The sequence below is a fragment of the Solea senegalensis genome, linkage group LG8, assembly GCF_019176455.1.
Source record: "Solea senegalensis isolate Sse05_10M linkage group LG8, IFAPA_SoseM_1, whole genome shotgun sequence".
Taxonomy (NCBI): Eukaryota; Metazoa; Chordata; class Actinopteri; order Pleuronectiformes; family Soleidae; genus Solea; species Solea senegalensis.
In genome coordinates, this window is record NC_058028.1 from 19,588,135 (window position 1) to 19,613,427 (window position 25,293).

Below are 25,293 nucleotides of genomic sequence, written 5' to 3' on the forward strand. Positions count from 1 at the left end.
GTCTGTGGTGCGTTTCAACACCTCCTGCTGATCACACAGCAGCTGGCCCTCACGCGCCACCGCTCCGAGGATGCAGTGCGAGATGAAAACCAATGACAAATCAAATAAGCCACAGAAAATGTTAACAATACACATTTGACATCTTTTTATGGCCACTTTCCTCCCCAGCAGAAGACTTTGTAACGCAGATTTACGACGCTCCGTCTCTCCCTGCTTTCCCCTTATTTCACGGTTCAGTGGCCTCACACTGCAGACAAGGGGAGGTTTTTCTCTCGCTGCTCATTGGTCGCGACTTTCCCATCTCAGTAACATTGCCATTCATACACCCGGCGCTCCTTTTCAGCCTCTTTCAAAATAACTCACTGTCATAATCATTTGGGGGAAACGGCTTTGCCCGAACAGGACTATAATTATTCTAAATAGGAAGAGGAGTGATTGCACCGACCGACAGCGACCAAACGACACTGTAACGACAGGTGAGTGACGGGAAAACAACAACAACAACAACAAAACCTGCTTTGCGTTTAAGGTCCGGCAGAATGTGCACGAGGACAGTAAATCACCCACACGCGTGGTTTATTGTTATTATTGATGCTTTGGTCGCGCTGCGGAACGTGGAGAGTCCGTGCGCACCAATCGATCAAAAAGTAGTCGGAATGACAGCGCACACCAGAGAAGTGAAACTCCATGCAAAACGCGTGTGCATGTGTTGTTAAAGTTGTATTTTATTTTGTGTGTTAAATTGTTTTTTATTTCTTTTTTGCGATCGAAAATGTGTTTTCTTTGCTCACTTGAACGCAGCATCAGTGTATGTGTAAGGAGAAGAAAATATATTGGAATGCGTATTAAGTGAAAATCAGTTGGCTCTCTCGTTTATGATGGATAACAGCGAGGTAAGATGCTTAAAATGTAACACTAGAGGGGTCCCGGCCCACGGGGCTGTCTCGGAGGAAGGTTCACGCCGTTATTCAACAGTCCTCCTCTGCCTAATTGGCTGCAGATGCGGGATCCTGTGCGCTTTCTACCGCGTAGAAATTGGATGCATTTGGGGGAAACTTTATGAGGCGAGTCCTGCTTTTTGCCTGCAGCAGCAGAGACGACAGAAAGAGAGAAAAAGGGTCCACTACAAGCATTTAAACCGTGCCACGTTCATTTATCATGGGACAGGAATCCAGTGCAACCATAGACACGTAAAAAAATAAATAAACAGAAAGGTATAATTGCGCAATTAATAACCTCTGATGTCGCACATGGAGGTATACTGTTTTTTTTTGTTTGTTTTTTTTAAAACAACATATATATATTTATATATTATTTAATTCGTTTTCTTTTTTAATTCCACTGTCACATAGGCCCTGTGATCTGTATCCTCCAATAATAATAATGCAACAATGCACAGTCGGGGGAAAAAGAGGTCGATGATTACATATTAATAGCCGTGACAGGTCAGATCATTCATGCTACTGAACAAGAAAAGCACATGTTGGGGTTTTAATGGTGCGTCCCGGCTGCCATTACACTGGTCCATATACGTTAATTTGCTTTATCACACAGTCTATATAACATCCATTTGTGCTAGTATTTATATACATGCTGCCACTGCCGTCCTTATAATTGCACGTGCACAGGGAGGGAAGGGCTAAAGACACCGTCCTCTAAGTGCCCTTTCACCCTAGACTTTGTAAGCTGCACTTATTAAAGCGAAAAGTGTTTCAATATGTGGTAAGCTTTAGGGGGAAAACGTGATGGGGGTTGGGATGGGGCCCTCTTCATCTCCATGCTGCCCAGCTGCTATTGGGCGACTTGGAGTTGTTCATTCATGTGACCACTGTAGGTTAGATGTGTTGTTGATGTAAGGGCAAGTGTAATTAAAATCTGTACGAGCACCAATAAAAGAAAAGAAAAGAAAAAAAAAAAACGTGCCCATGCAGGAATCTATGCAGGGGGGTTCATTAAGAAATCCACGTCTTTACCCTGAAGTGACAAAACCCAGGAGCAGCTAATAATAATAGTGCAATGTTTTTAAGTTAAGACTGGTGTGGTTTTCCTGTGTTTCAGGGTCCACTGATCAACCCAGGGCCTGTCTGTCAAGTAGACATGTTTCAAACTGTCCCCGACACGTCGTCTTACGTCAAGGTAAGACACCACCGTCTCTTCGATCAGGTAATGTTGGAGGGAACAACGTTTTTTGTATTTCTTACCACTTAGTATGAAAACAGGGTTTAGTTCAAGTCTAAAATTAAAAAAATAAATGTGCCCAAGGAGTTTGTTTCAAGTCAAGAGATCAGGGATGATCTTAATTTGTTTGCACGAGGAAAAAAAAGATAGATTATGTGTTTACCCTGGACATAAATTCACGTCTTATAATAAGAATACTTATTCCAATGCGACATTCAAATCTTTGCACTTGCAGCTAAATGGAGATGCACACATGCCAGACTCCTTGGCTTTTGACTGGCACCTGTTGGCTCTGTGATGATAGAGTGGACTGTTAAATGTGGCGCTGTTGTGGTTTGCCTGAGAAGCGCTATAATTTCTCGTTTGTTGCTTTGTCTTCGATTAAAAAAAACTGCTACTGTTATGGATCATTATCAGATGTCTCGTCACCCCTTCCCCCCAAACACACACACACACACAAACACACACACACACACACACTGTGTCCTGACAATGTAAATAAAGCAAACAGTGCACATCTGGTTTTCACGTGAAACGCTGCATTGCGCCACATATGGCGCAGCGTGAATACATGCAACTGCCACAGAGCCATATCCGAGCCACTGCAGCCATTTAATATTTATTTCTGATATTAAACCGATATAGAACTAGACTGATGCCAAGTTTTAACGTGCACTCTACTCACATTCGCGTCCCTGAATCCAGGCGGCTGCGTGGCGTTTGCGCACATTCATCATAATAGTGCACCTTAGACTTGACTGCTCGAATTGTACCGCATTATAATGAGCCATTATGCAGTGGCGAGTAATATCTCCATAATCAAGGTATTTTTCCAAAGGCGACTTGTTAATGTTTTGAAGACTTATTCCCCCTTTGGATGAAGGGCTCTTTTCATCCAGGCGCAGCGTTTGTGCCACAGCAGAGAGACTCTGCGTTATGGGCCTCAGAACAATTCCTGATTTGTTGTGAGGGAGTTGAATTGCGAGGAATGTTTTAGGAGAAAATATGCTTTTAAATGAGTTTTTCTGCCCCCTCGAAAAGACAGGAGGCCAGTAAAGGAAAGAGGAAAAAGAGATATTATATGGAACCCGAGGAACTTTGGATTTTGCAGTGCTCGCATCTTATATTTTGCTTATACTGATTCTATTTTTTTTTCTGTTTGCTTTGATTCCAATAATGTTATTCTCCCCCTCCTTCTGCTTATAATTATTATTCCATCCGAATGATTCAGTATTTTTCTTTTTCTTTCTTTTTTGGTGCGTGCAAGTGCTGCATTCACCTTCTCACACACATTCAGACAGATATTGGTCCAAATGTGGCACGCCTCGCTACAAAATTTAAAAGAAATATCCCTCGTTCAAGCGAATCGACGGCCCAACATTTGGTTTTGTTTGGTTAAGGCCAGGCGAGACTGGAACTCTCCAATAAAAATAAATCTCAAATTAATTATGGCCTAGAGCGAGGGGCCAGACAGTTCGTGCTTATATATGCTGCAGACTCACTTTTTGCCCTCAGTATTTTCAGTCGGCCTGTCTTTTTAGCCCCAGAGAAGGAATGGTCTGAATACAGGACTGCAGTCTAATAAACAGCGACTTCAGCTCCAGCTCACATGGACTAGGACTTTTTCATCTCGGGAAGAACAGTCCGCCTTAAAGTTTCTCACAACTCTCATAAGTACACTATTTTGCTTATCAGGAATGAGCCAAACGAATTAATGTGTTCATACAAAACATTGCAGAGAAAGGAAAAATACAAAGTGTGAAAAAAGAATGGAATTTAAAGGGTATATTTTGATGATTTGTTGGATCTATGTGCAATGTCAGTTTGATACATTATTATTATTATTATTATTATTATTATTAATAAATTGACGTGAATTTTTTTAAAGAAACCTATGCCAGTATTTTGGCATGAAGCAGAGCCCATCCTGTCAACATTTTTCTTCTTCTTGTATATCTCCCAGTTTGTGCTTCTAAACTATTTCCCCTCATTTAAGAGAAACTCCATTAACTCCATACTCTCGATCTTAGTAGATCTCCACATAAGCTGAAGAGGAAAGGATGGGCCTAACAATTGAAAGGCTGCTGAACATAAAACCCACATAGTGTCCGCCCACCTCTGGCTTGTTGCCCCAGTGGAGAGACAGAGGAGCTACTGGCTCGTGGTGTAAGGAAGAAATGTCTGGCTGTCTAGTTCCAGCGTCAAGCCAGATGTTCTGTGGTTCACTATGTAAACCAACTTGCATCTGTTTATTGGCCTTCCAAAATGTTTGTTACCACTGTATTCATTATGGTCTTGGTAGGTCCTGGACCCCCAATCTTCCTGATCAGCTTTGTAGACGTGATGGCAGGTATTTAGAAACAGAGGAGGAGCAATAATGCGCGATGGTTTAGGGTCACTGGAAAAACACTATGCTCATTAGCATTTTAACTAGTTACACAGCCTAATCTACTGGAGGTCAAACATAACCTTTAATGGACACTGGTGACATAAATCCAAAGAAACACAACACAGCATCAGCACTGCATCGGCAGTTGAAACTATATTGATCATAAGTCACCAACACAAGGTCACAGTTGCTTCAATTTTCTGACTATATCAACCGACTCATAAGAGGACTATTTATTCGAAAAACCGCAAACTCAGGAATGCACATAAGAAAAAGGAAACCAAACCAGCCACTGAAGAGTTAAACAAGGTGTCTCCCTTAATTACACGAGTCTGAAGTGGCCTCAGGCAGGAGAAGCCTTGACCCTTAGCAGGATCCAGATGTGGTGGTCCCGAGGGTGGGGGCCCACAGACCCCACCAGACCCCCAAGTCAAAAGCAGACAGGCCGGCCCTGCTGTCAAGTTGTCGCAGCAGCACAGTCTGTGTTTGGCCAGCAGAACCCAACACTGCAATGAATATTATCGCCATCATCTCAGCTCAGTCATACTGCATTGATAAACATAATAATAATAATAATTATTATTATTATTATTATATGTAAAAAAGAAAAGCACTGTACTGAGTTTCAGTCACTTTTGTCCAAATTCTTAATAGATGGTGGAATTATCAGGTTGTTTTTTAAAAATCCCAGAAACATTTACAATACTATTAATAAGATTATGTTTCATAAATATCGAAATCTAACTATTTATATTTGTTTCACTTGTGCTCTGTAAATAAAGAAAGGACATCATAGGAATGAGGTAGTAAAGTGACAAATGGACGTCTCTCTCTCCGTCTGTCTGCCTCATATTCAGAGTTGCCTCCACGTCTAACATCTGCACTAAAATTATGCTTGAATTGATGAGGCCAATTTCATGGAGTAGGGGAGGGAAAAAAAACTATGTGGGGGTGGGGGTTACTGGATTTCTTTTCTCTTTTTTTGGTTCAGAAAAGAAACAAAAAGAAAACCAACGGACAACAAAGGTAAAGTCATTGCAGTGCCATAAAACAATGATGTGTTAATGATAATAATTATAATAAAAGCAATGAATCCGGTCTCTTTGGTTGATGTATTGTTGCATTGTCTCCATCCAGCCGTGCGCTGCGCAGCAGACGCACACGTGTAGAACAGACCCTCAGACTATAGTGCGGTTAAGAGCTGAATACTTGGATTTTTATTAATGGTGTCTCAGGAAAACTCCACACTGAGCTGTATAGCAAAAAAAGAGAGAGACAAGTTTGGAGCATACAGCTCCCGCCACAGGTTTCTCTCCTGCTTTGATTTAGAGCTCCATCAGCAGAACGTCCCGGAGAAACATGTGTCCACATTCAAAGCTAAATTCTATTCAATGTATCGTTTTCCTTGTGAAATATAGAGTAAAAGAGAGAAGGGAATGATTTACAGAGGGATGGAGGCATGGCCAGATGCATGTATGAAAGTGTAGGCGTGAACTATACAGGCGCTTAAAAAACGCAGCATCATATAAGTCAGAGCGTTCCTGTGACGGTGAAAAAAAAAACTCAGTTAAATGTGTGCAGATATAATTCACGAGACGGACAAAATAGTAAACCCGTCCACTCCACTCCACTCCACTTCCACTCCACAGCATCTGTGACTTCACTGGGAAAGCAAAGAAAAAAAAGAAAAGAAAAAGAAAACACACAACACCAGTCTAGAGCACGCTACACAGCAATGGCTGTGTACAACGCAGGCAGTCATCCTGTAAATATTTCCGAGCAGAAAAACATAACAGCGGAGCGAACACTCAATTGTTTTCCCTGCTTATCTCTCTGGGACAGTATCCTGCTTTTTTGAAGGCAGGGCTTTCGGTGACACACAGCTTCCTTCTCAACCTTCTCAACAGCGGTGACTTCACTTCCCAAATTTAGAGGAAAGAAAAAACTCAATCCGGTAAAAGTGTCTCTTTCTCTCCGCCACATACCGGGGCTGGAATTAATTCAGGAGCGTGTCATGTTTGGGATATTGTCGGGGTCCGTTGAAAATTGCTCAAAATGGACGGAACTATTAAGGTAAGGGTGGAGAACGGGGTGTATGAGTTTGTGGGAGACTGCTTTTTCAGAGTTGCGCCTCCTTTTTTCAAGCAATGGGCTGAAATGCTCCTGTGTGTCGGTCTGTGAGTTGGGACCTCCAATCTGACGACGATGAGCGGCTTTTTTCTCTCGATCTGAAAGCGGTAACCACATTTCTTTATTTTTCTTCCGTCTGTCAAAGTACCATTTGAGGCTTTTTTCAATAAGCTTCTCTGGCTGTGAGGACTCCGCGGTGTGGATTTAAGGCTAAATCAGAGTCACGCTTTGGGTTTTTGGGGGACCGAGCGCACAATTGCGCACGTCTGGAGAGGCACAAAAGAGTTTCTGTTTGTTTCAGACAACGCGCTGGAGACTGTAATTTCATGTAGGTATAAGATATCCATGAGTTCAGCGAGTCGGTTTAGTCTGGGAAGCGGGGATTGAGCAATAGCCACGAGTGGATGAACCGCTGGATATGATGTGTCGAGCTGCGCAACAGCGGTGTGGCACATCGCCCGGCTCGGTCCGAAAACCCTGTCATGGGTCAAAAAACTGCCAGAGCTTGGTCTGGATTATTATTACTTTTCAGAGAAGTTACATTCATCTCTTTGTCATCGATTGTTGTGTTTTGTGTAAAGTGTAAGGAAAGTTGTCGTTTTGTAACTTCATGCTGTAACTGTTTACTTTGCGACACATCAAACCACACGGCTTCACAACGATACCTCCTCATGTAGTTACTCAACTATTTCTGAAATGGTGCGTTGGTCGCTGGTCTGCATTAACATTGGCTACTGGCCCCCCGACAGTCAAATTCCAGATGTATGCGGCTGCAGCCACCAGATGTTGAATGGCATGTCCCCATAGTTCGCTCTGCAGTGCGTTCAGTTCACTCCAGTCTGTGTCCTCGGGTTAAACAAGTGTAAGCTCGCGGAAGAATGCTGCATCTGCGTTTATTCTTATACCGTCGCCGAAAACTGACGGGACTTGTTTTCGTTTGGACATTTAAAATAGCGGGTTCTGTGGCGGCTGGGTGTGGTGTGAGTTTTGGAGGAGTGTAAACGCTGGCCAGACAAAAATGTCAGGCTGCATACAGTCACTTAAAAACCCAGTCATTCTCCCCGCTCGCTGCGCTCTGTGTGTTATTGTTGTGCATTACATATAGGGATGGATGTCAGGTCACACTGCAGGGGGGGGGGGCAATGGTGTATCAACTATAGGTGCCTGTAACAAAACAAGAAGCTATGTGAATTAATGTAATCACGACTGAATCCTTGGGTGTTAATGGCTTCGTTGCTTGTTGCATTCATGCTCGCTAAAAGAAAGGAAGGGCTCTCTAACCATGAGAGCTTCCCGTTCTACACAATCTTTTCCTGACAGGTTTCCTCTTCCTCCTGAAACAAAAGACAGGAATGTCACCCCCCCATCAACCTCCCCCCTCTCTCCAGGGTGGCTCCTGTGAACGCCAAACAGACACGCGTGTACTCTGGATGTGGAGCTCTTGCTCTATATGCTCCATGCAGTCCACTCCAGACGCGTCGTGACGCACTCGGGCTGATAGACTTGGCTGATGTAAACAGAGCAGAGGTGGCTCCCAGCAGGTGTCACACTTAGACAATATGAGGCTTGCTTCCTCACAGCCGAGCTACGATCTATTAGATATTTGTTTTTACTTGGTTGCATTGTGGAAAGATATCAAAAGTAACTTTTTTTATAAAAAATATAATTTCAGTTTTCACTTGTTGTTTTGTGACTGCGATGTTTAGGGTGTAGACTTCAGGTGAAGTTCATCTGTAAAAGTGGCAACTATTTTAAGAATTTATCTGTGGACATTGGGGAAACAGACAAAAACAGAGTGAACCGCCTGTGGGTTGACTGTCAGTGTGTGTGTGTTCCTCACAGATACTGGGAAACAGCTAACTGGCACTGCTCTGTCATAGTTTTCTTGAGCTTGATGTGCTTCTATTTTTAAAAGACCAAAACCTCTACCATCTTGATTGGCACCCACCACTTGCCAATCATGGTTTCAATTGTGCAGGCTGATATGTCACTGCAATGTAACGTGCAACAGTCGTAATAGTCGTCTGAGGACTTATCTGGCAATAATGAGACATTCTCTCACTCCTTGACACTTTATCATCCACAGACTGGCTGCTGTGGTCTGCTCAGATAGTGGGCCCTGCTGCCAGAGTTCAGACTATGATGGATCCTCTGATGAAATCACTGGAAAATCTAATTCTCCTGTGCTGGTTACATTGGAGAGGTTCTGCTTTTTTTAATCCAACCGTTAACCTAAAGGGCAGTATGTAGTGAAATCCCCAGAGTTTAGAAAAGTGTGAAGAACATGTACTGTAGAACAATCAAAGAGTAAACATGCTTTCCCTTACAGTTTGAAAAGGAGTGCATTTCACTTCATCGTCTTGTTAAACCACAGTTAGGTTGCATTTAATTCTAGGATGTGCAAGTATGCACATCAAGGAAGTTCAAGGAAAAAAGAAACTATTTTTTAGCACCTTTATTTTGCCATAGGAGACTCCAGGTCTTTATTTTAGTGTGGTGTATTTTTTCAAATGGCATCTCCGCCATTTACGGTCACTGCAGTGATTTTGTGTACGAAAGGCAGAATATACCAAGTCAATATCCATGTCAGCAATTCAACCGTTGGCTCCAAAAAGAGATATTTATCATTTAAGTAGGCATAAGTAAAGACTTACACTCGCATGAAATGTCTGATGGCACCGATGCTATGCGAGATCAGGGGGATTTCACTTTCATAAAAGCAACATTTTAAAGAATGCAAACAACATGTTGGAAATATTGATCAGTGAATATCAAATAGCACTTTCCCCCTGGAGCAAATATGTGGCATTCTGGAATGAAATAATTCAGTCCTCTGGGATTAGACACGTCTCAGTCAAAGCTGTACCATTAGATACTATCATATCCAGATGTGCATCAGACTAGAGCCTAATCTTCAGCAGAGTTATGTGACCGTCACTATTTCTCTTGCTCTTTTGACTCACATTTGTTTCTTGGACTGTAACTAATCGGTTCATGGTTAAGCAGTGTGTACACACAGGTGTGAGATGGCGACTCTGTTCACTGTCAAGCGCCAAGTCGTGATATTTGTTTGTCTGGATCGAGTCGCTTCTTTAGCCATGCTTTACTCGCAAGACTCGACACGAGGAGCATGCTGAAACCACGTAATATCTTGGCCAGCTGTTAGTTTCTGCATTTGTTTTCTTTAATAAACTTCCATTGCTCCAGCTGAGCCACAGCAGAGGGGTCAGTAGAGCTGTGATCCCCTGCTTCTGTTTAGGTCTTCAGCTGTGGATGAAAACACAAGGCCCAGACACATCAGGTGTCTCTCTTGATATCCTGATGAGGGATTTTTTTTTTTTTCTTGTCCAATGATGTTTAGAGGATAAAAGAAAATGTTTGAATCTGGGAAATGTATGTATGATGATAGATTAATAATGTTAGTTTGAACATTTTGATGAAAAGGAGATTCCAAATGTTTTTGTATTTTGTTTTATGTGTGTGGGTCTTTTCTGGTTCTTGTCACTGAAGGAGAACGTTTGATGCACCTTCATTTTACAACTCCGTCTTACTCCAGTGTGGGCATGATTGAAGTCATCCTAACATCAACAGGAAACGACAGTTGCTACATTGCCTGTATACACAAACTACTTAGGATGCCAGACTGTGATATGACCTATAACTGCACATAATTATTGTAAACAACAATACCCAAGAGACTGAAAAAGCACATCACAAGTTTCTGGGTATAGTGTCAAATGAGAGACTAGTGGTGTATCTGCTCACAATTTTGAGGAGTGTATCGCAATCATTCTTACGGAATTACTGTATCCTCCAACTCTTATAGCCAGCTCGCTATAGCCAGGAGGGAGTTAATTTAGATTAGCACTATCTCAAGTTGAAATAAACTGCTTACAAACACATTCAAAGATCTATAACTACCAAAAGAATTGGAATTTGCTCAAGTAACCTACCAATTATTTCCTCTTTCCACCTCCAGGAGGCGCTATCAGTGGTGAGCGAAGACCAGTCCTTATTTGAGCCTCCATACGCTGCTGCTGCCCCTCTCCCCAAGACAGACATGACTGCATCTGGCACACAGGACTACGGCCAGACCCACAAAATCAACCCCTTACCCCCACAGCAGGAGTGGATCAACCAGCCAGTGCGAGTCAACGTCAAGAGAGAATATGAGCACATGAATGGATCCAGGTATGACATGACAACTGCTTTCTGTGTCTTTCATTCTTCTTGGTTTAGTGAGATATTACTCTTTTTCAATCACTATTCCTTCAAACCTCACCCTTGCCTCGAAACATTCAACCGTGGTAAGTGTTGGGCTTAAACAGCATGACATAGCATGACAAAGTCAGTGACTGGAAACAATGCTCAATGTACCAGATGATAATACTTTTTTCAACTACGTGTGTGCTCATGTAGCAAGGAGTCTCCAGTGGACTGCAGCGTGGGTAAATGCAATAAGCTGGTGGGGGGTAACGACACTTCTCAGATCAACTATGGAAACTACATGGATGAGAAGAATGCCCCTCCCCCCAACATGACCACCAATGAGCGCAGGGTCATTGTACCTGCAGGTAAGAATACTAATACGATTGCTCCATGTAAAAAAAAAAAAGTGTATAACTTGTTCTAGGCGTTTCTCTGACACCGCTGCTGTGATCATAAACTGAACCACTCCTCTCCATTGGTGCTATTTTGCCAGTGCTGTAATAACTTTACGAGTGCCGTTTTTATTTATCCAATACATGGTTTAAGGCATTGTTTCAGTGTTTTACAACACCCACGAGAGCACAGCTGAATGTGTGCAGGTAGAGCTGTCAGTTTGTTTGCCAGAACGATATATTCCTTCAGTGGTTCAGTATGTGAAATAACAAGTGCAGTTTTGGGAAAGCCTGTAGAAAAATTATTTCAATACTGAAGTTGATTAAGTTGTTACACATAATCCAGCAAACCAGAGCGAATGACTGTATTTTCCCCAAAAGCAAACACATTAATTGCAATAAAATTAAATGCAGTTAGTTCTGGTAAATTTTCCATTACAAAGGCTAAACAAGTGTTAGTGCTAAACTGATGCAAAATGCCACTCATCTATTAATGTAACAGGAGCGCCACAATGAGGCCACTCCTTTACCACAAGTCGTAAGTTTGGGGTTTAGTCTTCTAGAAGACTGCAGCATTTCAGACTTGGGTAAAGTGGCGATTTGCACTTATTTGGTTTTTACTTTGCTTCAAAATGGCACAAATCCCACAACAAAAATGTGTCATAGCAGATGAATCACTCCACTCCAACACATCAGATTTATATGGTTAAAGAAAGTTAAAGAATATTTCTTTAACTTTCTGCACAATGTCTGCTACTGATAAATGTCTGCTGCTTCCAATGTCCTCCTTTCTCCCCCTCCCATTACCTTGAAGGGATATAAAACATTCTTTGTACTGTCTTCAGTGCTGTCTGTCCATGACCACAATCATTTTGCAGTCAATAAAGTCTACTGTCTTCCCCCAGACCCATCATTGTGGTCCCAGGACCATGTGCGCCAGTGGCTAGAGTGGGCCATCAAGGAGTATGGCCTGTTAGAGATTGACACTGCCATGTTTCAGAACACAGACGGCAAAGAGCTCTGCAAGATGAACAAGGATGACTTCCTCCGGCTCACCACCATGTACAACGCTGAAGTACTTCTCTCTCATCTCAATTACCTCAGGGAAAGTAAGTACACTTCATTAAGAGAAAGAATAAATAAAGCGGCTAACCAAGATTAACTGTGTAGGATAATCAGTTAATGGCTTACTGAAACAAATGTTGGACTTCAGCACATCATTGGGCAATGAGGATTTTTTTTTTTTAACCACAAGGACAATTATGGTGTTTCTTGTATTTGTGCCATAACATCTCTGCCAAAAAGTAGTGAAAGCCTACACAAACTGTACGTACTGTACGTTGCTCTTTGTTTAAAGTAACCCCCTCTTCTGCAGCTACCCTCACCCACTGCCTCATTTAAAAAAATGCCAAAAAAGTGGGCTGAGACCTGAGAGAGAGTAGGAGGGAGGGAAGTAGTGAGTAGTGGTAGTGAAATCTGACATAGAGTTGCAGCAGTCTAACAAGGTACTGCTCATACCGTGCAATAAGATGTGACAGAGCAACAGCTCATGCATTTAAAAAAAAGGGGAGGAGTCTGAGAAAATGAGTCTTGCACTCATTAGACAAGAAGGAGTATGAAAGAGTGTACCAGTGATGTAAGCACATACTAAAATAGCCAATATTAGACTTTTGTGTTTGACCAGAGAGGCAACATGTACATCAATTGTTATCGCAATAAGTATAATTTCAACACTTTACACAAAACTGTGAAAATTTGCACCATGATCAACAAATTGCATTACTAGACACTCATATACACTGGTTTTCACCTGAAAAAAAAGTGGTCTAGGGGTTTATTTACACAGGAATGTAAAATGCCCAACCCAAGTAAACAACACTTTACTTTTTCACCACAGTGTATTCATATTACCATTAATAAACGATGAAATAGCTATTGTTGGAACTATATTTCTCCATACAATCTGCCCGGTATTAGGCTGAGCCAAGAGGGTTCCTTTCCACTCCCCAGATAACCATCAACTGCATCCCCCACTACACTTTGCAGCGCCTTATTCCACATGGTCCACAGAAAGATGAAGCCCAGGTGCATTGCCTCGGGAATCGTGCTAGGCCTGTGTGTTCAGCAAAGCAAAGAAAGTTGATCTGCAATTTGCAACGGAGGCAACTAAATTTGAGCCTCTTACCTTTGAAGAGTTCCTAGGCGAAATCCTACTTCATATGTTTCGGTGGGGAAAGCAAGCCAATTTTCTGAGGCAGTATGCGTTTGCATTTCAACTCAAGATGTAGCATCAGGTGTGGGTATTGGTTTGAATACATAGTATGATAGTGTATTCTTATTGTCTAGTTCAGACAATACCGTTACCCACTGTTTACTAGACAAAATAAGCAGGTCACGGGTGACATGCTTAGAGGGAACAGTTTGTCTCGTCTCTGAATTCTTTGCATTCTGCATTTGCCTCTGCTGCTGCTGAATATCATGACAGCACACTGGGTGGAGTGATGATGGCTAAACTATATTTAACATAACTCCCCAAAAACTGTGATGGGCCTCAGCGTGATGTAATGGGAACTGCATTTTGTGGGTGTCAACAGTTTTCTCTGTGCACAGCGTCTGGGCAGAGAGAGATACTTGTCATGAGTATAACAGCCTCATTGTGCAGCGCTGCAGCGGGTGGATCTGTCTGACCGCCACTGGGAACACTCCGCAGAGGAGTTTTCATTATGGCCACTGGCTGCGGGACTTAGCCATGGCTTAGGCGTGCTGCACCACGACTCTGCCCATTGCTGTCCTTTTTTGATTTAGACTTTGTATGTTTTGGAGACAGAAGAGATGTCTTGGGAATCCTCTCCACTTGCCAGCTGAAATTGCTTTGGATCTGTTCCCGACAATCAAAAAGATGAATGCTCCCATCCCGTGCCTGGACCGACTGAACTGTTTTGAGGCAGCTCTTTCAGGGGCAAGCAATGTGTATCATTGACACTGGGAGCCCGAGGGCAAGAGGGACCATGTTAGTAAATGAACCTCTGAGGAAGATGGAGTTGGAGGAAAAAGAAGAGGAGGGTTTATGTAGACCCTGCAGGGCTGATCATTTGGAAACTAAAGTCATTCTCCCCTTTCCCCCTGCAGCACAAACAAACAATCATAGATGGCGACTAACTCTGTCCAGAAAATAGACCTCTGGCTTCACTCACGAGAGCTGGAGCTGGGGTGAGCTTCTAGAATACAGAAAAAGAAAGGGCGGGGAAACGCTGAGCCCTGGAAGTATTAGTAATCACAGGTCATGTGATGTTTTCATCCAACCCCAGTCACCCTTCTTATAACATCCTTCTCAAAAAAAGATGGTCCAAGGGGCTCATTTCATAGACATCTGCAGGCATCATGCATGCATTTGTTTCTGGCTATTGAATCACTGATTAACATTCCTCAGCGTCATTAAGCCATGTACGTACACAGGGCAGTGACACACTTCCCCACCACGCAGTCATGCAATAACAAAAAAGGCCTGCCATGCCATGTGCAGACATATTGCTCAGACACTCACACTGGAGCAAGTGGCACAATCTGAACGTTTGTCTAAAATCCCAGCTGCTTACAGTAATAAGGGTAGTTGCCCATGCATTATTTTGGCCTCATTGTTGGTCACTTATCCAGATTTTTTTAAGTGATGGCCGCCCACACCCCAATGTGCTTTCAATTTTGAGTGCAATTTGAGAATTTGTTCAAATTAGTCTGTCAGGGAGGGACCGCGGACTGTTTGCTTTATCGCACCCATGTAGGTCGGTTTGAGACCACATGTGCTGGAAACGGAGTGGAGCAAAAAACCTCAGACAACGAGAGGCTGTACCTCCAACATGCAGAGATGCAAGACGAGAGGGGGAGAAAGAGAGGGAAGATGGCAGGAGTGAAAGGAGAAAATGAGGGGAGAAAGTACAAGGCAGAGAATTTAGAGCAAACCTGACATAAATCTAAAGGAATATAATGATAGAATGATAGAATTTGGATGGAAAAAGATATCCTTGACAGATAGCTTTTACAGTAGTTATTTGAGGACAAGGGTGGTGTTATAGAACATGCGAGACAAAAAAGTAAAGTAAAAAAAGTGGGGGCGAACTATTCTTTTCAGAAGTGTGTGCAAATGGTGCGAGGTGGTCATGATTGAGTGCCTTTGGAGAATAGCAACAGTTCTGTTTCCCAGCTGTCGCCGTTGCTTGTGTGCCTGGATGGATTTACAGTTAAGGAGTCAAAGACAGACAGACAGAGAGAGTGAAAAAAAAGGGGGAGAAAGAGAGTGATAAGTCTAGGCTTCTGCACTGCCGCTTGCTCCAGAGTGGGGGACATTCTCGAGCCCTCAATAGTTTATACAGACCATAAACATCTGGGCTCGAAGGCTGAGTAGGGAAAAAGGAGGTCTGGAGAGCTCTCTCTTTCCCTTTTTCTCACTTTCTCCCTAACACTCTCCCCTCTTTCTCCTCTCTCAACATTTTTATTGAGCTCCCCTTGCATTAGTTCTTTCAATTGGCAGATTATCACTGGTGCAAAGGGGCTCAACGACTTGGCGCTTTGCCCTTTACTGTTAGCTGTCTGCTGTTAGCCACCATTACACTCAGCTCACTTGACTGGTGGGATTCAAACTCTTAGGAAGACTTTTGCACATATATATCTCGTTAGCATAAGTGGAGGTAAATACCACGCGGCTGTTCACGTAAACATGAGATGAGCGCAGCTGTATTATTGTCGAGAAATGGAGAACACTGAAAAAAATACTTCTTTCTGCAGTACCAGTGGATTGTAAATGTTGAATTCAAGTTAGGGGAACATTAAATCCACAGTAAACAAATGGTTAGGGTTTGTTTGGTGGGAGTATACACCAACAAAATTGGTTGAACAGCATCCAAATCCCAATAAGAATATTTTCACACGCACATCATGCAGTAATGACTTATGAGTAGGTGTGGAAGTACACAGGATTTAAACTGTTTGTCATTGTTAACCATAGACTGTGTATAAAAAGGTGAATATTCACAAATGTCACCTGCAATAAATCTAGTCCAAGTGTTAGAGAGTAGGAGTCCTTCAGCTGTCAATCACATGGTGTCCACTCATATGTGCCATGCATTATTGTCTTTTTTTCTCTATATGGGAACATCATTTACAAAACCGATATGTACTAGAAGACCGCTGCCTTTTTGTTTGGGTTTTCTCCAGGTTCCCCGGTCTCATCTCACACATCCAAAAATATGCAGATGCTAATTGGATGCTCTAAATTGACTGTAGATGTTATTGTGTGAGTGAATGTCTCTATATGTTTGCCCTACGATGGACTGGTGACCTGTACTGGGTATGTACCTTGCCTTTTGCCATATGACAGCTGGGACTGGCTCTGACATGGAGGATAAAGCAGTAGACCGTGAATGAATGAATGAATAAATGAATAACAGACATGTGCTAGAAGACCTGAAACTAGTGAGAATGTTAACTCCTCTGTAAAATGTTCACTGATATTATCAGTCAAGTGAGAAGTAGGCTAATTTTCCCTTAGACCTACACTCAAATTAGGGTGTTTTTTGCAACAAGCAGAGGTGCACCCTGATGGCTAGCTGCTTACTTCATTCCTACTGGCTTACTTCACTTTTCAAACCAGAAGTCTACGTCCATTTATAAAAAAAAAATCTAAAATGAACTTATCACAGTTTTCCATATGGATACGCAGAGGCCTGATTCAAAGTTTGTTTGCCATTTTCTAACCGAAATAAATAATACATTATAATATATAATAATACATCATTTAAGGTTCTGGTGGGCCACTACAAATTTGGAATGACTGCATTAATGTGTGTGTGTGTGCACATATTTGGTACACCACTAAAAGTCTCCCAGTCTGTCTGATATACCTCAGGTTTGACAATATACATTTGTACAAATTCTCTCCCTTATCACCTTTTCATGTTAGTGACTATAGTTCTTGGTCAGAGTTGAGGAGGTTTCAATTCAGCACAAAGTTTAATTGCAACAAAGTAATGTATAGAACAGTGCAGTATGAAATGTGGTCGGGCCGGAGGGTGTGTGAACGCAGCTTTACTGTGATGATGGGTTTGTGGAGGACTGCCACGTGCATTCAGGGCAAACATTAAGCTCGCTGTTGAATACCTCTAAAGCATAGGCTGACAGCAAGTTACACCACAATGTCTCATTTTCTATTTCTGTGTGCTGAGGACAGAATGTGCGACGCGTGGGTGAGTAGCATTTTTGTTTAAAGTCACTTTTGACAGAGCTGTTGACAAAAGCAGGAATGGTCACAATAAACGTTTTATTCAGTGCTTTTACTAAAAAGTGAATTTGTAAACCAATAATTAGCATGTAATGCATAATTAATCAATTAAATTGTAAGGCAAAAAAAAAAGGCATGCGAGTCATTTTGGAAAGCACTATGAACAGCTGGCATAAAGATGAATAGTGTGGCTAGAGAGTGCACCTCCAAGTCAAAAGATGCCCAAAACTGGGTGACTGACTGGGACCTGCCGTTTATTGACAAAACTCAGACCACATGTTTGAGGCAATGGTATCATATAGCTCCACAGGGTAAACAGCAGGGGCCCCGATGGAGGTCCATCACATTACTGAGGAGGATCTGAAAGATCTCTGTCAATATCACGGGCGTACCAAACTGGAGGACAGGGCTATTTGAAGGAGCCATCACTCATAGGAAGGACAGAAAAGAAAACTGTTTGTGGATATTATGTAATCTAACAGACTGCACAGATGTAACTGTAGAGGGGAAGAGAGGGTCTGGCCAGTCCTCCCACTGCGCTGTCAGATTACCGGGACATGTTTGTTTTCTAAGAGAGGAAGAGTCCGTCCAAATAAATAGGCCGCACAGCCAAGACTCCCTCCACCAAACTGTCAGCTGTGGCGTTTCTCTCTCTCCCTCACTCTCTCTCTCTCTCTCTTACTTCACGTCTCCCCCAAAGCTTTCGCTCTTGCGCTCTCTCCCTCATACAGCGGTCCTGCATTTGTCTGTGGGATGGTTTGAGGTTTTCTCAGCAATGCTGCCTGTTTGCCTGTCTGGGTCAGCCCACATATGTGGCACACAGTAGGAAAAGGGTTAACAGCCCCCTTCCTCCCTTTCCTCCTCCCTTCTCTCCCTCAATTTTTTTTTCCCTGACACCCTGTTCATTTTTCTCCTACACTTTCTCCCTCATTCCAAAGATGGCGTTTTTGTCGGATAGCTCGCCCCGTGCGCTTACGCTCTGCGTGTGGAATTATTTTTGTACAGGGAGCTGCATTTGATTGCCGAGCAGGGACCCTGCCTCACACAATGGCTCCCCTGTTCTGAGGCCCCCAGGTTTCTAAACTAGACCCAGAGCCTTGGGGGTGCTGTGGAGTAGGTAGAACAGCGAGGGGTGGGGTGTTGGGAAGTTGAAATACATTTGTGGAGCACCACACTTTTTCCCCCCACAGCCACCCCCCTAAAAAAAATAGACCCCTAGTCTGCCACCTTCTTCACCCCCAAGCTCAGTCAGCCACACAGCAAGTTAGTTAAGAAACCTACACCAAATTACAAGAAGAGCACAAAACAAACTGAATGTTGGTGTGCAGTTTTTATTCCTCTTTAGATCGCGCCATTGACGGAAGCTATACGCAGCAGCGCTCTGTAGCAACCTAAATCTTAACACTCCCAGTGCAGTAGCTGCCTTTGTGTTTTCTCTGTGCATTTTTGGGTCTGTTTTTCCACTCGCTGATTTATGCCTGGGGGCAGCTAAAATTAAGGGAGCATTTTGGTGCCGCCCAGGGTGCCTGTGTAAGTGGAGGAATGCAGTGCAGAGTTCTGCTCCATAAGGTGAAATGAATAGGCAGCCATATGCAGAGTCTTGCCTCCCTGACTTTATTATTCAGGAGTAGAGTTTGCTGTTAAAATGCTGACAGGCAACAGGTTTTTTCCAACATTTAAAAAGAGTGACTGTGGTGACCGTGTGCTGGATTGGCTTTATTCGGGGCTGGATTTATGTGTCATGACTTATTTTCCTTCAGAGATTATTTTTTAAGGGACAAAACAGGAACACAATTCAAGAAATGAAAAGGGCCCTTTTCATTTTGTGCTGCTTGACAGTAATTGAGCTGAACATTTTACTGCCACCTACTGGCTATGATTATAGCTTTTGAGTGTTTTGTCAGCCATGCCTCAGTGTGCACTGAGACTGTTCTCTGTTTCACTCTCCCTGACAGCAAATTCATCCTGATGAATGGACAAAAAAATACTGCAAGATAAAGCATATACATGTATAATCTACTGTTAATTACCTCTTAAGATTTTAGCACATTCCTATGCAGATGCAGGTTGTTTTTGAGCTTGTCTCTGATGTCATTCATTTTATTTTGCTACAGGTAGCTCATCATTATCCTACAATACACCATCTCACACAGACCCGTCCCCACGCCTGGCTGCAAAAGAGGGTAGGAACATATTTTACTTTCTATGCTATTTTCTAACCATGGTCTGATTTTTTTTTATTCAAATATTGTGTATCTTTTTAATCGAGAAGTCACATACAACTTGTATATGCCAGATTGTGGATGCAAATTTGGGCAGGTTTACTTTGTGCAGTTGAAATAATATGAGCTAAGCTGCTAAAACAGACAGTTGTATTCTAATCTATATCGGGACACTACTGTTGATGCTTATTAGCTCAAGCCTCAGATGCAGTGATTGTGGGGAAGAAGAGGTTACAAGATACGCGTGAGCTTGTTATTTGGAAAGATCTCACAGACACACGTGCTGAAGTAAGAACGTGTATTATAAACATGTCCGACGAGGAGGCCTGGTGGCAAGATGAGTGCCACTTTGCAGTTGAATTATTTAGCACTTCAATATCTATCACACCTTGTTACTTTTTTATGAGATTGATTCATTATGGGCCTGCAAATATAACAAGGACAACTCTCTGTTATGAGTTGAGGATATTCTCAAGCCACAAAACAAATATACTAAAACCACAAATGACACATCTTATTCATCCTCCTGTTCAGTCTTTAATTGAGGCATTGGTATGTTCTGTCTTAAAAGATACATAGCTTAAAAAAAACTAAGAATGACAGCTTTTAATTCACATCATGTGTGATGTTTTTTTATCATATATTATATATATTATCATATAATAAAACACGAGGATAAAAAGACACAAGTTTTCGTTGATTTGTGATGCAAAAAAACAGATAGAAATGTTACAGCCACGCAGGACCCGGCTGAGAACAATGGCTGCAGCAGCTCAGAACGATTGTCTCTTTCCTCTAGATACCTTCTCACTCTACAAACAGTATTATGTGCTGACACAACACATCGCACCGCCTATCTGTGAAAAAAAGCTACGCGTCCTTTAAGTCGACTATATGGTGTCACCACCAGAGACGGGATAAAGGACTGCAATAACAATGATAGCCTCGCTCACAGGATGAGTGGCCCTATCAAGGCAGAAGGAGAGGAAACACTATCTGATAAGTGTCCAAGAATGCCCTCTGCCTCGCTCTGTCTGCCCCAGTGGTGAACGTTAGCAGGCCATGTACTCGTTCACGCCCGGCTTCAATACCAATAGACCAATGGGCAGGCCAGATAAGATTCTGCTCGGTCACCTCTGACCCTGGTCTTCCTGGTTCTCAGAGCCAGGTATTTGGTCTGGCAGGAATTGAACGTCACTCCCTTTGGCAGCATTTTCCATTTCACAAGAGGTGACTTGCAGGCTTCGAGTTGCGTTTTGTGATCCCAACCGGTGAATGGAGTCGAGCTCCTGCCACCGAGTGGCGTTTCATAAAACTTAATTTTGAAATAAGTTCAAGGGAAACAAGAAAGAGACAAAACATGAAAGTTGCAACAGGGAGTTTGTGACTTTAAAAACTGAGTGCGGCTTCAGGAGAAGACTATATTAACATATTCAACACAGATCGGCGCTGCCATGTGTTCAAGTTCATATTGCCATTTAAGAGCAGTCAAATAGCATACAGGCTCTTCTTGGGGTAGAGTAAGCATGAGCGTACAGCAGGAGACAACCCTTAATCTGCTCCAGACTCTGTGGTGTAAAATGCAATGTTATGAATAAAAGACAGCATATAAAACACGGAATGCAGCAGCTATGAAAGAGAGTGTGTGGCTCTATGTGTGTATCTGAAGTCTGTGCCTAGGATTTTTCAGTGGACAGACATGTGTGTGTGTGTGGGTGAGTTCCTGTAACTCTTAGTACAGCAAGTGTTTTGTGTATATTTTTTAGTGTGTATGTTTTCACATGCTCTTTTGTACCTTTGCTTTTACATTGGCGGTTTTGTTTGTTGCCACATTTCTGGCTTATTTTCTCCCCTGTGCATAATATTTACACAATTTTCAATATTTTTGCTCATGTTGTTGTCATTTTCAAATTGTATAGTTCTGTCGTCCAACATTCATATTCTTTGCCGCTTATATATGAGTGGGTGGATGATGATTCACCTCTCTGAATGCATTCATTTTCAAGTCAAAGCAGCAACTGCGCCATTATGCACACAAGCTGTTTACAGAAAATAATAACAATTTTTTCCTTGGGAACAGAAAAATAGATAAGAGTTAGCTAACAATTTTGCACATAACTTGTGTGTGTGTTTATGTGTGCAGCAATGTTGTTATGTTTATTCATTTGATGCTTATTCTTCTCTTTTTTTTTTTTTGCTCTGGTGCACCCACTGTCTCCCCAAGCTGTGTAACTCCTGTACTTTGCCATCATTCTCCTCCTCTCATGGCTCCTTCCTCACACAGATGGCTTTTAAAGCACCTGTATTACGGGTATTAAAAAAGTTTATCCTGTCTGGGTCTCTCTCCTTGGCTCAGACTCAGGGTTAAAAACAGTCCACGACTTGAAATCTCTTCTCTCTTACTCTGTCTATCGCACCCTCTGTGTGCAGTTGCGCTCTCTTTCTCTCCCACTCTGTCTCAGCTCTCAGTCTTTGTCCTTTTACTCTCCGTCTCTCTCTGTGCTCTCTCTCTTTCCCTCGCTGTCTAGCGCTTGGGCCTTGTTTTGACTAACTGGTCCTGCAGTCAAAGTCTCCCAGGAGCGTGCACCACACCCCAGACCAGAGTGGAAACTGGCTCAAGTCGCAGTCAGAGCGAGGCCTGGAAAAATGAAGGCGAGAGGGGGGAGTTGAGTGGTTGGAGATGAGGCGGCTCTATGTGTGTGTGTGAACATTTGGGTCTGTGTTGGGGTGTCCAGCTTGAATAGTGAACCATTTGGGCTTCGTACATTTTACATCAGATGCTTCTTCAGTTTTATCTCTGCCCAATTATAGTGAACACCGTGAATTATGCTGTCTTTTTTGCCACCATGATGTCTCGATGTGTGTTGGTGAAGGAAAATATTGTTTTGGAGGTTAATGTGATCTGGTGCCAAAAGCTACATCAGGGGCATCTAAAAGCCCACATTACTGGGCATCCACTCAGCCCATACCAGACAGTAGCTGAGTTTGCTGTCATTGTTTTCTTTTCAAATTCCAAAAGTTTTGCCTCGTCTGACTGTATTTTTTTTTCATTATTATTCTTCTCCCTTCCTTGAATTTCATATTCGTACTTTATTCCCGTGTTTTTGTACACTTATTCCACCTCCATTCTCATTCGTCTGCTGCTGTCTCTTTGATCTTTTCCCTCTCTTTCCCTCTGCCTTCTCTTCCACCAGCTCCTCTTCTGTTTGTAACCCCCTTTCTACACATACATGGAGGTAGCCCCGTTGTGTATGTTTTCTTTTTTTTTTTCAGTGTGGTGGTGAGCCAGTAGGGGTGGGGGGTGAGTAGAGGGGAAAAAAGGGCCAGTAAAACAAAGAGAGGTTGTCTGCAGGCGAGGCAGGCAGGAAACGCAAGTCTCCGAGGACTCTCCCCCAGTCACTGCTCCTTGGCTATCCTGCCGGCCCACACCAGATTGAACCTGACAGCCCCGCTGAGCCACGGCAGCCCACTTGTTATTTGTCCCTCCTCTCCTTCTTTTTTTTGTCTTTCTATCTATTACACTCACCTTTCTTTCATTCATTTGATCATATCCTGTATTCATTCATTCATTCATTCATTCAGCTCTTTATGCTCTGTTGCAAGTTCATGTCACCCGTTATTCCACTATCACTGGTATTTTCCCTCAACCATTTAAGGTCGGGATTCGGGGCTGACGTGGGGTTAAAAGATGAAATTTGAAGATACTGTGACAGTTATTAAAAAGGAAAAGGAAAAATAAAACAGAGTTAAATGTTTTCTTTGTACACATTAATTGTGAAACAATAAAAGACTTGTGTGGTAGGTTACCAGATACATTCTGTTTCCCTGTTTGCAGTGAGATTGGAATCTTAAGTTCAGCTATGCTGAAAGGGGAAATTTGGAGTTCAGTTCATTATTACTTTAGTTCAGGGAACTTAAGGTGTGAAAAAGCTGAGATCCACAGGAGGGCAGTATTGTTCTGTGTTTAGAAAAGGCCAGCCATGTAGTGGATACTGATGATACAGTGTATTTGATTTTAATAGATGCTTTTCTGTTGTGGCTGACACAGACACTGTATGTACCAAATGTGCAATGGTTACCAGGGCAACCATTTCCATTTGTTTCACACACATTGAAAAGTACAGGAAATCATTTAGGTTTGTGTTTTACAATGAATCAAAAGACACTTCCATATACACATTATGATATTTAGATAAATAAGAAGAATTATGGTATAACTCATATGATATTGTGATGATTCAGGGCTCCAGACTAACTTTTTGTATTGGTTAATTTATTCATGTTTGCCTTTTTGTAAATGTTTTTCGTGCAATGTTCCTCTTGTCCTTTTGGACCGCGGTTATGTCTGATGTACTTTAGTCTAAACATTCAGATGACAGAATTAGCAGCGAAGTGAAGCCCCAGTTCTACTCTTTCCTGGCCTGGTGGGTTAATCAAATGGCTTCGATTGGCTGAATGGCTTGTCTCTAACCCTCTGTAGACTCCCAGGTGATCCCGGAAACAACCTGTCATCAGCTTTACACACTGTCTCTGGGAGAAACACTGCTGAAGTAGATATTTACATGATAAAAGTCATGATCACGGTCTTAGATCATGATAAACGTGCACATTTGTGCTTAGCCATGGAAAAAAAACAGATACCAGTCTCCTGAGGGGGCATTTTGAGTTATTTACATATTCCCGAAAGTGTGGTTTCTAAGCTTTCCAACAATGTCTTACACGTGGAAATCTGAACATATTTGAAGCTTTAAAGATTTACACCTTCTGGGAGCCAAGAGACAATGACATCACATTTACATAGTCCAATCCTCTCCTGGTTAGCACACAGGACAGAAACTATTGTAGTAGTTTGTACAATGGTTATTAATAGCATGAATATGAATATATGAATATAAATTTCTTAAAATGAAAAACAACAAAAGGTAATATACTTAAGAGTTCGAAGGATGAACGATGGATACATATTTCTAATAGCAAATACAATAAAATACATTCAAGTATCTGTGTGGTGAATTGTAGATAGATCAGCTTGTTGCTGAACGCTGCTGATGTGCTAACTCTCAGCTAGTTGAGATTAGCATCACAGTCAATACATCATAACCAAAGCTGTCATTCACACATTATTCAAGAAACACCTGGTTGGTTTGTTATTCATATTCATAGCAGATGCTCACATACTCCCTTTACAGCTTATAATACGATCATCTGATCGAACAGAAATTTAGATGTGCGTAGCATTTGTATTTTAAAACTGAGCTAGCTGAGTTAGCCACATAAAGTTCTGAAACGCACGGTGGATTATTAAAAGATAGTGTCTATCATGGAAACAAAAAACACTTTTTTTAAAACACTGTATGTGACCTCGAAGCTAACGCTAACGAAAACTTACCCATAAGAAGATAGGAGGTTTGGGGTGTTTTCTTTTCATCGCAGCGTCATGTCGTCATCTCAGAAGTAGCTACTGTATGTCTGTTAATGTGTCCAATTATTCTCATGTCCTGC

General features: G+C 42.3%; 1 protein-coding gene across 4 annotated transcripts in view; it reads left to right on the forward strand.

Annotated features, from left to right (window-relative positions):
* Positions 1–289: 289 nt before the first annotated feature.
* Positions 290–25,293, forward strand: part of fli1 (Fli-1 proto-oncogene, ETS transcription factor) — a 30,579-nt gene continuing 5,575 nt past the window's right edge. Inside the window, exons 1-6 of one of the 4 annotated variants that reach the window (XM_044031774.1) lie at positions 290–476; positions 2,059–2,163; positions 10,677–10,888; positions 11,117–11,271; positions 12,204–12,407; positions 19,684–19,752. In XM_044031774.1, coding sequence (XP_043887709.1) covers positions 2,098–2,163; positions 10,677–10,888; positions 11,117–11,271; positions 12,204–12,407; positions 19,684–19,752 — 706 coding nt within the window. In that variant the 5' untranslated portion in view covers positions 290–476; positions 2,059–2,097. Of the gene's footprint in view, positions 477–2,058; positions 2,164–5,945; positions 6,641–6,725; positions 6,805–10,676; positions 10,889–11,116; positions 11,272–12,203; positions 12,408–19,683; positions 19,753–25,293 lie in introns of those variants that run through there. The other 3 variants (XM_044031775.1, XM_044031776.1, XM_044031777.1) reach the window with 3 other exon arrangements.